Raw genomic sequence first — 13,089 nt, forward strand, 5'->3', positions numbered from 1 at the left:
GAGGGGAAGAGAGACTTCTCATAAGGATGACCTTGAATAAGCCCTAATTTTTTTTAATAAGCAAATCATTTGTAAAGCTTAGGTCCTTATTCATCCTGCCACACGTGGTACTCAGTAGAGACACCTTGCGGCATCAGAATTCTGGGTGTTTTTACTATTGAAGGAAAGACAAGGTTCTGACCAAGTATATCTGTAGGTGTCTCTCCTGTTCGAAGTGGAGAACTTGGCAGTGGCCTCCCCAGCCACTGTGTCTCGTTGCGGGATGGTGTACACTGATTACACAGACCTAGGCTGGAAGCCCTACGTTCAGTCATGGCTGGACAAGAGGCCAAAGGTATGAAGGAGATGGAGGAACAGGAAGTAACCAGTGGGGCCTGGGGGGGTGCACAGAATAATTCAGAGCCTCTGCTCATTCAATGCCAGGTGGAGGCTGAGCCCCTTCAGCGCATGTTCGAAAAGTTCATCAACAAGATGCTGACCTTCAAGAAGGACAACTGCAATGAGCTGGTGCCCCTCCCAGAATATAGCGGCATCATCTCCCTCTGCAAGCTGTACTCCGCCCTGGCCACTCCGGAGAATGGGGTGAGAGGGGGCTAGGGCAGGAAGGGCTCTCAGCCTCCCGGGAAAATGTCCGGGAAACGATGTGTCTGAGACACAATTGGAACATGAGGCTTGAGTGGAGCAGAGACTCCAAGAGGAGGCCTCACCAACTGTGGAGGCAGCAAGGGTGTGTGTATGCATGCGCACGTGTGTCCACGTGGGCACACCCGCTGCGAGGCCAAACTATGTATTTATATCCAAATCAGATAGACAGCACAATGGGCCTCACTATAATTTCCTGCCTGTATTTAAGAGCTGAGGATAGTTCATTTGGTTCCTCATTTCTCCATTCTTTCTGAAATTAAGTATTAAATCTTGGAATCTGTGAGCCTTTGGGATACTGTTTTTGCTGGGAGGAGCTCCCCAATTAGTCTGATGAGGGGCTTTAGAAATTTCCAGATTAACTGATATTGAATAACATTTTTGTTTAGTTTAGAATTATGGTGTAAGGACCAAAATTGGATATTTTTCTGCTGAGATTATATCACTGCCTAGAAATGGTTCATATTGTTTTTAAGGGCATTGCCAGCTCATTCAACTATTAATATACAGTTATATAACAATTAAGATCTATAACAGTATATGTCATTCCCGATATGATTAATATAAATTAAAACTATGTAGGTGAACTTGGAAGGTGACGTGTGGGAAAATGATAGTAATGTAGTATCAGTGGCACTCAACTGCTGAGGAGGACTGCTGGGAGAAGAAGGCTGAACAGAACAAAGAGAGGAGGGCAGTCTACGCAAACAGAATGACTTTTGCAGAAACACAGATAGGAAAGCCAGCCCCTCGCTGGGCAGGGTGGGCTGATGGGTGGTGTTGGCGTGTGGTACCTCTTAGCTGTAGCAGAGACCCTGAGAAGAGGATGGTGAGATGTGTACAGGTGTGAGCTGGAAGGATAGAACAAGGACTCTGGATTCAATACAGCAGACACTAGAGTCTCAGCACAACTTCCCGTGGTGCTTTTGTAGCTTAGAGAAGTGAAGTCGCTCAGTTGTGTCTGACTCTTTGTGACCCCATGCCCATGGACTGTAGCCTATCAGGCTCCTCCGTCCATGGGATTTTCCAGGCAAGAGTGCTGGAGTGGATTGCCATTTCCTTCTCCAGGGGATCTTCCTGACCCAGGAATCGAACCCGGGTCTCCCGCAATGCAGGCAGACGCTTTACCGTCTGAGCCACCAGGGAAGCTGTAGTAGGTTTGTAAGCTGTTGTAGCTTAGTAGGTTTATGTAAATGTTTTGATTTAGGTTTCTCTACAACTACATGGTTTTCCAAACAGAACCAGGAAGGGAGGGAAATTTTAAGTCTTTGTGATGAGTTGCCAAAATAGACCCCTCCATCTCTCTTTTAAAAAATATGTATTTATTTGGCTGTGTTGAGTCGCAGGGGCTCTCTAGTTGTGGCACTCAGGCTTAGTTACCCCACAGCATATGGGATCTTAGTTTCCCAACCAGGGATCGAACCCAAGTCCCCTGCATTGCAAAGCAGATTCTTAACCACAGGACCACCAGGGAAGTCTCTCTCTCTCTTTTCTATTTACCTTTATGTAGCTTAAAAAAAATTTTTTTTATTGAGGTATCATTGATTTACAGTGTTGCATTAGTTTCAGGTGTATGGCAAAATGAATCTGTTATACAAATACATACTTCTACTCTTTCTTGATTCTTTCCCCATATAGGCCATTACAGAGTATTGAGAAGAGAGATCCTGTGCTAGAGAGTAGAGCCTTGTTGCATAGCTATTTTATACATAGTCATGTGTATATGTTAATTCCAACTTCCCAATTTGTCCCTCTCCCCAACCTTTTCCCTTTGGTAACCATATGTTTGTTTTCTATGAATCTGTTTGTGTTTTATAAATAAGTTCATTTGTATCATTATTTTTTAGATTCTTCACATGAGTGATATTTGTTTTTCTTTGTCAGACTTACTTCACTTAGTATGATAATCTCCAGGTCCAACCATGTTGCTGCAAATGGGATTATTTCATTCTTTTTAAAGGCTGAGTGATACTCCATTGTATATCTGTATCACATCTTCTTTATCTAGTCCTCTGTTGATGGACATCTAGGTTGTTTCCACATCCTCGCTATTGTGAATAATGCTGCAATGAACACTGTGGTGCATGTATCTCTTCAAAGTATGGTCTCCATCTCTTCAATTAATAGATTTAAGACATTTCCTCTTCTCCTTTTCCATGCAGGTGAACCCAGCTGACAGTGAGAACTTCGCCTCCATGGTAGAGCTGACGTTTGTGTTCAGCATGATCTGGTCGGTGTGTGCCTCTGTGGATGAGGAGGGCCGCAAGAAGATCGACAGTTACCTCCGCGAGATCGAGGGCACTTTTCCCAACAAGGTCAGGGCCCTCCAGCCCAGCTGTCCTATTTTGCTATACTCTTGATCCTCAGACATCTTGAGCCTCAGCCTGCTACCCAGCTGTCTTTCGTCCTCCCAGTGATCTATGAGTGCTTTTTCTGGGCAGGGAAAGCCAAAGGCAGGCTTTGGTAATCTGACACACATTCCGTCCTCAGGACACAGTGTACGAGTATTTCGTGGACCCAAAGATCCGGAGCTGGACATCGTTTGAGGATAAGCTCCCTAAGAGTTGGCGCTACCCTCCAAAGTCAGAACCGGGCCTGGGGGGTGGGTCAGGCTTAGGATTGCGGTGGGGGGAGATGTGGCGAGAGAGTTGAGATGACTTTCCAGGACAGGAAGCAGAAGCTAGAGGAAATGGGACAGGGTCCCTGAAGAGAATGCCGGATCCCCAGGCTCCACAGGAGGTAGGGTGGGTGATCAGAGAGCAGTGATGCCGGAGGAAGAGTGGGGAGCAGAAGGAAGCAGGAGTTAGAAAAGAGTGGGCCATGATCTTGAGACACAGTCCCTTTCCCCATCCCCAGCTCCCCCTTCTATAAGATCGTGGTGCCCACCGTCGACACTGTCCGCTACAACTACCTGGTGAGCACCATGGTGGCCAGCCAGAACCCCGTCCTGCTGGTGGGTCCTGTGGGGACTGGAAAGACCTCCATTGCCCAGAGTGTCCTGCAGTCCTTGCCCTCCAGCCAGTGGTCAGTGCTCACAGTCAACATGTCTGCGCAGGTGTGTGGCAGGACCCACGGGCCAGGTCGCCAGCCCCTGCTCTCTCCCTGTCTCTGCTTCCCTTTGGGAGCCCAGTGCCCGCTGGACATGCCTCTCTAACCTCAGATTTCTCTCTTGGGACCCAAGCGTTCATTCTATACCTTTCCCACCAGACCACGTCTAATAATGTGCAGAGCATCATTGAGAGCAGGGTGGAGAAGCGAACCAAGGGTGTCTATGTGCCTTTCGGAGGCAAAAGCATGATCACCTTCATGGATGACCTCAATATGCCAGCCAAGGACACGTTTGGGTCCCAGCCCCCGCTGGAGCTGATTCGCCTCTGGATTGACTATGGCTTCTGGTATGATCGAACGAAGCAGACCATCAAGTACATTCGAGTAAGCATCCAGAGAATCTGTTCTTCAAGTCTCTGTTCTTCCCGTGATGGGTTCTGTCCCCGCTCCACTGGGACCCCAGGATAAAGTCCTGTAAGCCTGTGTTCCTCCCCACAGAGGAGGGTCCTGCCTTTCTTAGGACCCAGACATCTGGCTCCTCGGTCAATTCCTGTCACTAACTCTCTTCATTGACTGCCCTGTGCTTTGTGACCAAGGGAGCCTGTCCTCCAACTTCCACTCCTTTCCGATGCCTCTTACACCTCGCTTCCATGGCAACGCTGATGCCAACCAGAGCCGCCCACAACACCCCTCTCCAGGCCTCTCCGCCTCCCATTGTTTCAGGAACCTACCCCCTGGTACCAATTCTCCACTCCCCACCCAGGATCCAGGAATCTCCTGTCAGTCCTGGCTGTTCTCCCATGGGATCCTGAGCATCTTGTTTTTTTTTTTCCTGAATCAGTGGGCAGTCATTTCAGCCTGATTTCTGGGGCACTCATCTATCTGACACTCAGGGTTCAAAAGTCAACTAATAATAGATTCATATGTTTCAGAGAAAGAACATACATATACAGATACAAGTATATATTAATATATGTGTATATTAAAATAGAAAAAAATATCCAGAAGATGTTATCAAATGTTGTGTGTGTGTGTGTGTGTGTTTTAACTTTATTTTCCAAGTTGGGAACATGGATTATAATGATGAAATAAGAACAAATAGGGAATTCCCTGGCAGTGCAGTGGTTAGGACTCAGTGCTCCCACTGCCAAGGACCTAGGTTCAATCCCTGGTCAAGGAACTAAGATCTCACATGCTGAATGGCACGGCCAAAAAAAGAGAAAGAAATAAGAACAAATTAGTTGCCTTAGTAACTCTGTGGACATTATAAGTGCCCCAAACCCCTTGCTTTCCCTCACCTTTCCCTGTCCCCATTACTCCATGTTTCTTCCTGCTCTTCCCTCTTCCCGTTTGTCCCTCCATTCCCTCTCTTCCTCCTGGCTCCTCTCACATCCTCCCTATTTCTTTGCCCCTCCTCTTCCCCTCCTCCTGTCTGTCTTCCCCCAACCCCATCCGCCCTGTCTGGTCTTTGCTGTCTAGGACATGTTCCTGATGGCTGCCATGGGCCCTCCTGGGGGTGGACGGACCGTCATCTCCCCAAGGCTGCAGAGTCGATTTAATATCATCAACATGACCTTCCCCACGGTGAGGGCTTCCTGGGGGCTGCGGGAGGGGCTGTAGAAGGCAAAACTACCCGCGTCCTAGAGAACGAGGGCACAGATCACAAGCTGCATCCAGGGAGCTCTGATACTTGGAGGGGAGACTCTCTGCAGGCACCTTTGCTTCTGCTGAGCTGGCTCTGGTGTGTGAAGCCTGACAGTCCCAGTGGGCAGAGAGTGGGGCCCAAGCAGATGAAGGAAGGCACACCCTCCGAAGAGGCGACTATAGGAGCTAGGGGAGGCAAGGGAGGAACCCAGGGGTGTCCCCAAACCTCAGAAATCAAGACAATAATGCAATATTTTAAAAAATCAATACCAAAATTCAGGATGAACAAAACACCAACATTTTAAACAAATACAAGATCAGTATAGTGCCATGCTGAGCTACATGAGAGCCCAAGGCAAAAGGAAAAAACCAATAGTACAGATCCTGTCTTTATTTAAAATGTTCATATTTGTTCATCGTGGACAGTTTGCATTAATTCTGATTTTTAAATATTATACTAAAGCATGACTTCTCTTGATTTATGAGGGGTTTTTTGTGCCCCCCCCTCCCCACTCTGCTCCCAAGTACTTTGCTCCCCTGACCCGAGTCCCTGCCTTGGTTGAAAGGCCAGGAGCAGCGAGATTGAGTCTGAGGGCCTGTTTCTAGGAGTCCCAGATCATCCGGATATTCGGCACCATGATCAACCAGAAGCTCCAGGACTTTGAGGAAGAGGTGAAGCCCATTGGGAACGTGGTGACCGAGGCCACCTTGGACGTGTACAGCACTGTGGCGCAGCGCTTCCTGCCCACCCCCGCCAAGATCCACTACCTCTTCAACCTTCGAGACATCTCCAAGGTGAAGCTCCATCTGACCCTGCCCCCAGGCCAAGCACAGCCTCCTTGGAGGTATTCTCCCCTCCTCAAAGTGAGCCCTGGAGTGCGGGAGCATCCCACACCCCCCAAATCACCCCATCCCGGAATGCCACTTCAGCTAAAACTTCTGGATGGGACCCTCTTCCCTCCCTCCATCCCACCGGCCACGCCCCTCTCCCAGGTGTTCCAGGGCATGCTGAGGGCCAACAAGGACTTCCACGATACCAAGTCCAGCATCACCCGACTTTGGATCCATGAATGCTTCAGGTGAGGGTGCTGTGCTCCACCAGATCCAGGCCTCCCCAAGCCCAAGCCTCCACTCCCCCACCCCCACCTCCTGCTCCCCTCCCCAGGGCCACTCCTCTTCAATCCCAGATCTAACCCCAGCTCCCTCCCAACAGAGTCTTTTCTGACCGACTGGTTGACACCGCAGACATGGAAGCCTTCGTGAGCATCCTAAGTGACAAACTCGGCTCCTTCTTTGACCTGACGTTTCATAACCTTTGTCCCAACAAACGTTCTCCCATCTTTGGTGAGCCAGGAGCTGTGGCCCCTGTAGACTGGAGAGTCTTAGGAGATGGGTTAGAAGAAGAGGCGGGGCACTGGGGCCCAGGGAGGAAGGGCCCTCTGGGGAAGCCTGGGGAGGACCAGGCATTTGGAATCTGCCCCCTCTTGCCACGGCCCAGGGGACTTCCTGCGGGAGCCCAAGGTGTACGAGGACCTGACGGATCTGACGGTCCTGAAGACAGCCATGGAGACGGCACTCAACGAGTACAACCTGTCACCCGCTGTCGTGCCAATGCAGCTGGTGCTCTTCCGAGAGGCCATCGAACACAGTGAGCACTTCCTGTTCCTGGCCCTTCTCCAGCATCCAAGTGACAGAGTACTCCAAGGAAATGGGGATCTCTTCCCAGATCTTTCCCAAATTGAGCCCCAGAAGTTGCCCTCCTCCCTGACCCCAGATGCGCTTGTGTCCGTGGGTGGACATTTTCTTTGATGATGGTATTTAACAGACATGGTGAAGGTTGAATGTTGAATCGCTACCCAAGCTTGAGGCACTACCTCTTCCCACACTGGTGGGTCCCTCTACTGCACCTCAGGTGTCCCAGCCCCCAGCCTAGGGCCTGGAGGTCCCCTGAGCTTGCTCAGCCAACTCATTATCCTCCCACTTTCCCTCCAGTCACACGGATCGTGCGGGTCATTGGACAGCCTCGGGGCAACATGCTTTTGGTGGGCATTGGGGGCAGCGGGCGGCAGAGTCTGGCCCGCCTGGCCTCATCCATCTGCGAGTACATCACCTTCCAGATTGAGGTCACCAAACATTATCGGAGGCAGGAATTCCGAGAAGGTAAGGCTGGGTTTCTGAGACAGAAGTGAGTTTGGGGCTGAGAGTGAAATAGCAGGAGGGAGGGAAGCCAGGTAGGGAGGATGGTGTCCTGTATGTGTCCCTGGCTGGGGAGGGCTTTCTAATCAATAGAAGAGGAAAGACAGAAGGGTGAATCTGAAACATCTGTCTCCTCTGGCCCAGATATCAAGCGTCTGTATCGCCAGGCTGGGGTGGAGCTCAACGCCACGTCCTTCCTTTTCGTGGACACCCAGATTGCTGACGAATCATTCCTAGAGGACATCAACAACATCCTTAGCTCGGGCGAGGTCCCCAATCTCTATAAGGCGGATGAATTCGAGGAGGTGCGATGCTTCTACACCCACTACCAGTTGGTTCTGGCTTTCCTAAGTCCAGACGATGCCGCTGTCGCGCCCCCTCTCCAGCTCCTCCATTAGGTGGAAGAAGTGCTCCTCTTGGGCCTTCTTCCCTCCCCGGACCCTGGTGGGCAGAGCGGCCTTAAAACCCACACCCCGTGTCCCTCGCTGTTCCCTCCGCCCTGGGTGCTGTCCTGGAAACCTCCGCCCTCTGACTGTGGCGCCGGCGCTCACCAGATCCAGACGCTCATCATAGACCAGGCGCGCGCTGAGCAGGTGCCGGAGTCCTCGGACAGCCTCTTCACCTACCTCATCGAGCGCGTGCGGAACAACCTGCACATCGTCCTCTGCCTCAGCCCCGTGGGCGACCCCTTCAGGTGACTCCCGTGTCGGCCTTCTTCTCCCTCGGGAATTGGGGCGGGGCGGGGCGGGGGGCACTCCTCCCCGCTCCTGGTCTCCCTGCCTTCTGTCCCCAAGACTCCGGAGTAGCGCCGGCCTGTCCCGCTGCGCCACACGCATCTCCGCGTCTACTTGTCGCAGCCTGCGCCCGGGCGTGCTTCGGCCTGCGGGATCTTTAGTTGTGCCATTCGGGATCTAGTCCCCTCACCAGGGATCAAACCTGGGGCCCCCTGCGTTGGAGGCGCAGAGTCTTAGCCACTGGACCACCAGGGAAGTCCCAGCCTGTGCCTACTTTCAGCGAGTTCCTGTTGCTTACATGGGACTCATCCTCTCCTTTTTGGTAGATCAATTTTGTTTATTTTTCTGGAAGGTGAAGGCTGTTTTTTCTTTCTTTCGTTTTCAAGTTTTAAATTGTGGTTTAAAAAAAACTTAAAATTTTACCATTTTAACTGGTTTTAAGTACATTCACACTGCTATGCAGCAGATCCCCAGAGCATTCTTGTGCGAGGCTGTAACTCAATACCCAGTGGAAACTGCCCACTTCTCCCACCACCCCCAGGCCTTGGTAGCCACCCTTCTACTTTTGGTTTCTGTGAGTGACCACCCCTAGACACCTTATAGACGTGGAATCAGGAAGTACTTGTCATTTTGTGACTGGCTTATTTCACTTAGCATAACGTCTTCAGAGTTTATCCATGTAGCCAGCATCAGAATCCCCTTCCCCTTTAAGGCTGAATAATATTCCCTGTGTGTCTGCACCACATGGGATCCATTTTCCGTATTTTCAAGGGCATCAGAAAGGAGGGGAAGGACAGAGAACTTAGGCAGAGAGGCAGTTGGGGTCACCAATTTGTTTATCTTTGAATATTTTTGGCTTGTGTGTTCACCATGTACCAAGCTCTGGGCTAAGCATCCTGCATGTGTCATCCCATTGAATCCCCTAACAACTCTAGTTAGTATGCTTTGTTATTTGTTATTCGAGGTGAGGAAACTGATGTTCAAAAGGTTATGCCACTTGCCCAAGATCCATATTTGGTTGGTGTGAAACTGGCTCTTTCTGACCCCAGAAGCTGTTTCTAAATCATGCACCAAACCAGCTTTGAGGGGAGCACAATCTGGACAAGGCGACACAGGAGCACAAGGATGGGGCTTAGGGGTTCCTAGGGAATGAGTGAACCTGTGGCAAAGACCGTCGCTGCAGGCCGAGTCTGCAAATGTACTTAACTGCCTCTCACAACCCCTGCCAGGAACTGGATCCGCCAATACCCAGCCTTGGTGAACTGCACAACCATTAACTGGTTCTCAGAGTGGCCACGCGAGGCCCTGCTGGAGGTGGCTGAGAAGTACCTGATGGGAGCCGATCTGGGGACCCAGGAAAATGTGAGGCCCTCCTCCCCATCTCTCCTCACCCCCCCGCACCCCTGCCCATTTCCGTTCTCCGTTTGTCTCTACTCCTTCCCTGTCTCATAACCTCTATGCATCGATCTCAGATCCACAAGAAAGTGGCCCAGATCTTCGTCACCATGCACTGGTCAGTGGCCACATATTCCCAGAAGATGCTGTTGGAACTCCGAAGACACAACTATGTCACGCCCACTAACTACCTGGAACTTGTGTCTGGATATAAAAAGTATGATGGCAGAGTAAGGGGCACAGAGGGCCTGGGAACTTGGTGGATTTTTTGGTTTTGTTTTGGCCGCACCTTGTGGCACGTGGGATCTTAGGTCTCTGACTGGGAATGGAACCCCTGCTCTCTACAGTGAAAGCACTGAACCACTGGGGAATTCCCAGGAGCTTGGTGTCTTTTGAGGGCTATTGGTGAAACGATGTCTTAGAAAATATCCAGGAGCTGGCCAAGGGGACCAACTTGAGGACTGGGATCTGAATGGCAGAGAGGCGGGGGGCTTGTTTCTGTCCAGGAAGTTAAACCAAGAGAGGGGTTCCAGGGGATGTGGCCATCTCAGGGGCCCTCTGGCTGTGACCCCTTTATATACCTCTCTGTCCTTGTCTCCTGGAATAATGATGTCCTTGCTCATAACCACATTGCAACTGTGACATTATATCATGGGTATATTTGGCAATATATAGCCTCTTCTCTCTGCCTTTAATATCTTCTAGACTTTCCACCATTCCCAAGTTATTTATTCATTCATTAAGTTGTATTGACTGTCTTTTTATATGCACAACACAATAATTTGCTTTGAAGGTTATAAGAAAAAGGTAAAAAAAAAAAAAACCCTCTTGTTTATTGGATTTAGTATTTCAATCAAGGTGAAGAAAAAGCCATTTGTAATAATAATGATAGCCAACATTAATTCATTCATTTAACAAGTATTTTGAGCATGTACTCTGTGCCAGGCACTATTTTAGATACTTGTAATATGTATGTCAGTTAACAAAATGAAGTCCTTGCCTTCGCTGGGTCCATAGGTTTACATCCTGTTTATGATTCTGAGTCACTTTGTTAAGCAATTTACATGCATGTGCTTACGTGCTCAGTTAGCCATATCTGACTCCGACCCCATGGACTGTAGCCTGCAAAGGCTTCGTTGTCCATGGAATTTTCCAGGCAAAAATACTGGAGTGGATTACCATTTCCTACTCAAGCGAATCTTCCCAACCCAGGGATCAAACCCTCATCTCTTGTGTGTCCTGCACTGGCAGGAGGATTCTTTACCACTGCACGACCTGGGAAGCCCATATTTAGTATTTAATTCAGAAAACAATCTCTTAGACATTTTTTGGGGGACTGCACAACATTAAAACTTTGTGAATGAGTTGCCAGCATTTAAAACTTGAAGCCTTGGAAAACTCCAGATTTCCAATCTGTCTTGAAACATCAGAAATTGTGGCAATACAATTCCACATTCACTCTCAAATGGAAAAAACCAGGCTGAAGCCCAGGGCTTTGTCCACAAAGGTCCGTCTAGTCAAGGCTATGGTTTTTCCAGTAGTCAGGTATGGATGTGAGAGTTGGACTATAAAGAAAGCTGAGTGCTGAAGAATTGATGCTTTTGAACTGTGATGGTGGAGAAGACTCTTGAGAATCCCTTGGACTGCAAGGAGATCCAACCAGTTCATCCTAAAGGAGATCAGTCCTGGGTATTCATTGGAAGGACTGATGTTGAAGCTGAAACTCCAATACTTTGGCCACCTAATGCGAAGAGCTGACTCATTTGAAAAGACCCTGATGCTGGGAAAGATTGAGGGCAGGACAAGAAGGGGACGACAGAGGATGAGATGGCTGGATGGCATCACTGACTCAATGGACATGGGTTTGGGGGGACTCTGGCAGTTTGTGTTGGACATGGCGTGCTGCGGTCCATGGGGTCTCAAAGAGTCAGACACAACTGAGCTGAACTGAACTGAAGCCCAGGGATGGCCACCCCCTTGAGAGAAGTTTGTATTTTCTGGTTCACTGCAGCCCCACTGCCTGCTGCATGGTGGGGAATTGCTGCACAGTAGAAAGGCCTCAGGTAGGGAAGTGGTACAATGAAAACGGTAGCCAGCACGCCAACCCTGACAACGGTGTGTAGAATAAATGAGAGGGACAAGAGTCCGGAAACAGGAAGACCAGTCGGGAGGCTGTTGGCAATGATCCAGGCAAGGAAATGATACAGATCTGACTAGGGTGGTGGTGGTGGCAACAAGCAGAAAGTCAGGGACCAGAGCCATGCTGGGAAGGGAGACTACATGGGTCTCTCCTTTCTGGGGGCCCAGCCTCCTGGGGTTCCTGATCCTACTCTGTCCCCTAGGTTGCTGGCGGAGAAGCGGCAGGAGCTGCTGGACCAGGCCAATAAGCTGCGGACAGGGCTGTTTAAGATTGATGAAACTAGGGAAAAGGTGGAAGTGATGTCCTTAGAGCTGGAGGATGCCAAGAAAAAGGTGGCTGAGTTCCAGAAGCAGTGCGAGGAGTACCTGGTCATCATTGTGCAGCAGAAGCGGGAAGCGGATGAGCAGCAGAAGGTGCCTCTGCCCCCCTGGATCGCCCCTGCCCCTCGCGTCCCCTATTCCCTGTGCCCACTGGGCAGAGGGGCTTCCAGCTTCAATCAGTTATAGGGCAGGGGGTGCCAGTTCCACTCCTCAAGTCTTCTTTAGCTCTCTCTTGCATCATTACCACTAGCACCATCACCCCCACTTCTGCTCAAGGTGAAGGCAAAAACCCTCGTCTTCTCTTCATCCGTAGGCTGTCACAGCCAATAGCGAGAAGATTGCGATTGAGGAAGTCAAGTGCCAGGCACTGGCTGACAATGCCCAGAAGGATTTGGAAGAGGCATTACCAGCCCTGGAAGAGGCCATGCGGGTATCAGGACGGGAAGGCACAGGAAGGAGACTGGGCTGGCCTTCCTTGTTCTCAAAGTCCCCTTGGAAGGGAGGAGGAGGGGAACTGCAGCTAAGTCCTGTCTCCATAAAGGACCCGTCTTGCCACCTGAGTTGACTCTGGTCCTCAAGTTCATCCCTTTTCTCAGGCCCTGGAGTCTCTGAACAAGAAGGACATAGGAGAGATCAAGTCTTACGGACGCCCCCCGGCCCAGGTGGAGATGGTGTTGCAGGCAGTCATGATCCTTCGAGGCAACGATCCCACCTGGGCAGAGGCCAAGAGGCAGCTAGGTGAGCCAGGAAACCGGAAGGTAATTTATGCCAGTCCACCCAGCATTCCTCTGATCATCTACTGGACGTCAGGCACTCAGAGAGACAGAGATGAAGGATGCAGTGTGCCCACTCTCAAAGCACAGAGCCTGGTGGGGAAGATGAGGCATAACCATCAGTTAAGGTCTTCGGTTGTAGGTAACTCATCTTCATTTACGAAAGAAACGAAAGAAAAAAGAATGAGGGACTTCCC

At 50.2% G+C, this 13,089-nt stretch overlaps 1 protein-coding gene across 9 annotated transcripts in view; it reads left to right on the plus strand.

The window, feature by feature from the left end:
• DNAH2 (dynein axonemal heavy chain 2) overlaps positions 1–13,089 on the plus strand; it is a 108,442-nt gene that overhangs the window by 68,859 nt on the left and 26,494 nt on the right. For all 9 annotated transcript variants that reach the window (XM_059878294.1, XM_024980544.2, XM_024980542.2 and 6 more), the window contains 19 exons: positions 197–334; positions 424–582; positions 2,805–2,957; positions 3,133–3,224; positions 3,499–3,697; positions 3,850–4,074; positions 5,170–5,274; positions 5,941–6,129; positions 6,328–6,413; positions 6,548–6,678; positions 6,833–6,982; positions 7,327–7,494; positions 7,675–7,835; positions 8,085–8,224; positions 9,494–9,626; positions 9,737–9,876; positions 12,002–12,212; positions 12,433–12,549; positions 12,716–12,857. In XM_059878294.1, the coding sequence (XP_059734277.1) occupies positions 197–334; positions 424–582; positions 2,805–2,957; positions 3,133–3,224; positions 3,499–3,697; positions 3,850–4,074; positions 5,170–5,274; positions 5,941–6,129; positions 6,328–6,413; positions 6,548–6,678; positions 6,833–6,982; positions 7,327–7,494; positions 7,675–7,835; positions 8,085–8,224; positions 9,494–9,626; positions 9,737–9,876; positions 12,002–12,212; positions 12,433–12,549; positions 12,716–12,857 (2,839 nt within the window). The remainder of the gene's footprint in view (positions 1–196; positions 335–423; positions 583–2,804; positions 2,958–3,132; positions 3,225–3,498; positions 3,698–3,849; positions 4,075–5,169; positions 5,275–5,940; positions 6,130–6,327; positions 6,414–6,547; positions 6,679–6,832; positions 6,983–7,326; positions 7,495–7,674; positions 7,836–8,084; positions 8,225–9,493; positions 9,627–9,736; positions 9,877–12,001; positions 12,213–12,432; positions 12,550–12,715; positions 12,858–13,089) is intronic.

Source organism: Bos taurus, chromosome 19 (genome assembly GCF_002263795.3).
Source record: "Bos taurus isolate L1 Dominette 01449 registration number 42190680 breed Hereford chromosome 19, ARS-UCD2.0, whole genome shotgun sequence".
In the NCBI taxonomy this organism is placed as follows: Eukaryota; Metazoa; Chordata; class Mammalia; order Artiodactyla; family Bovidae; genus Bos; species Bos taurus.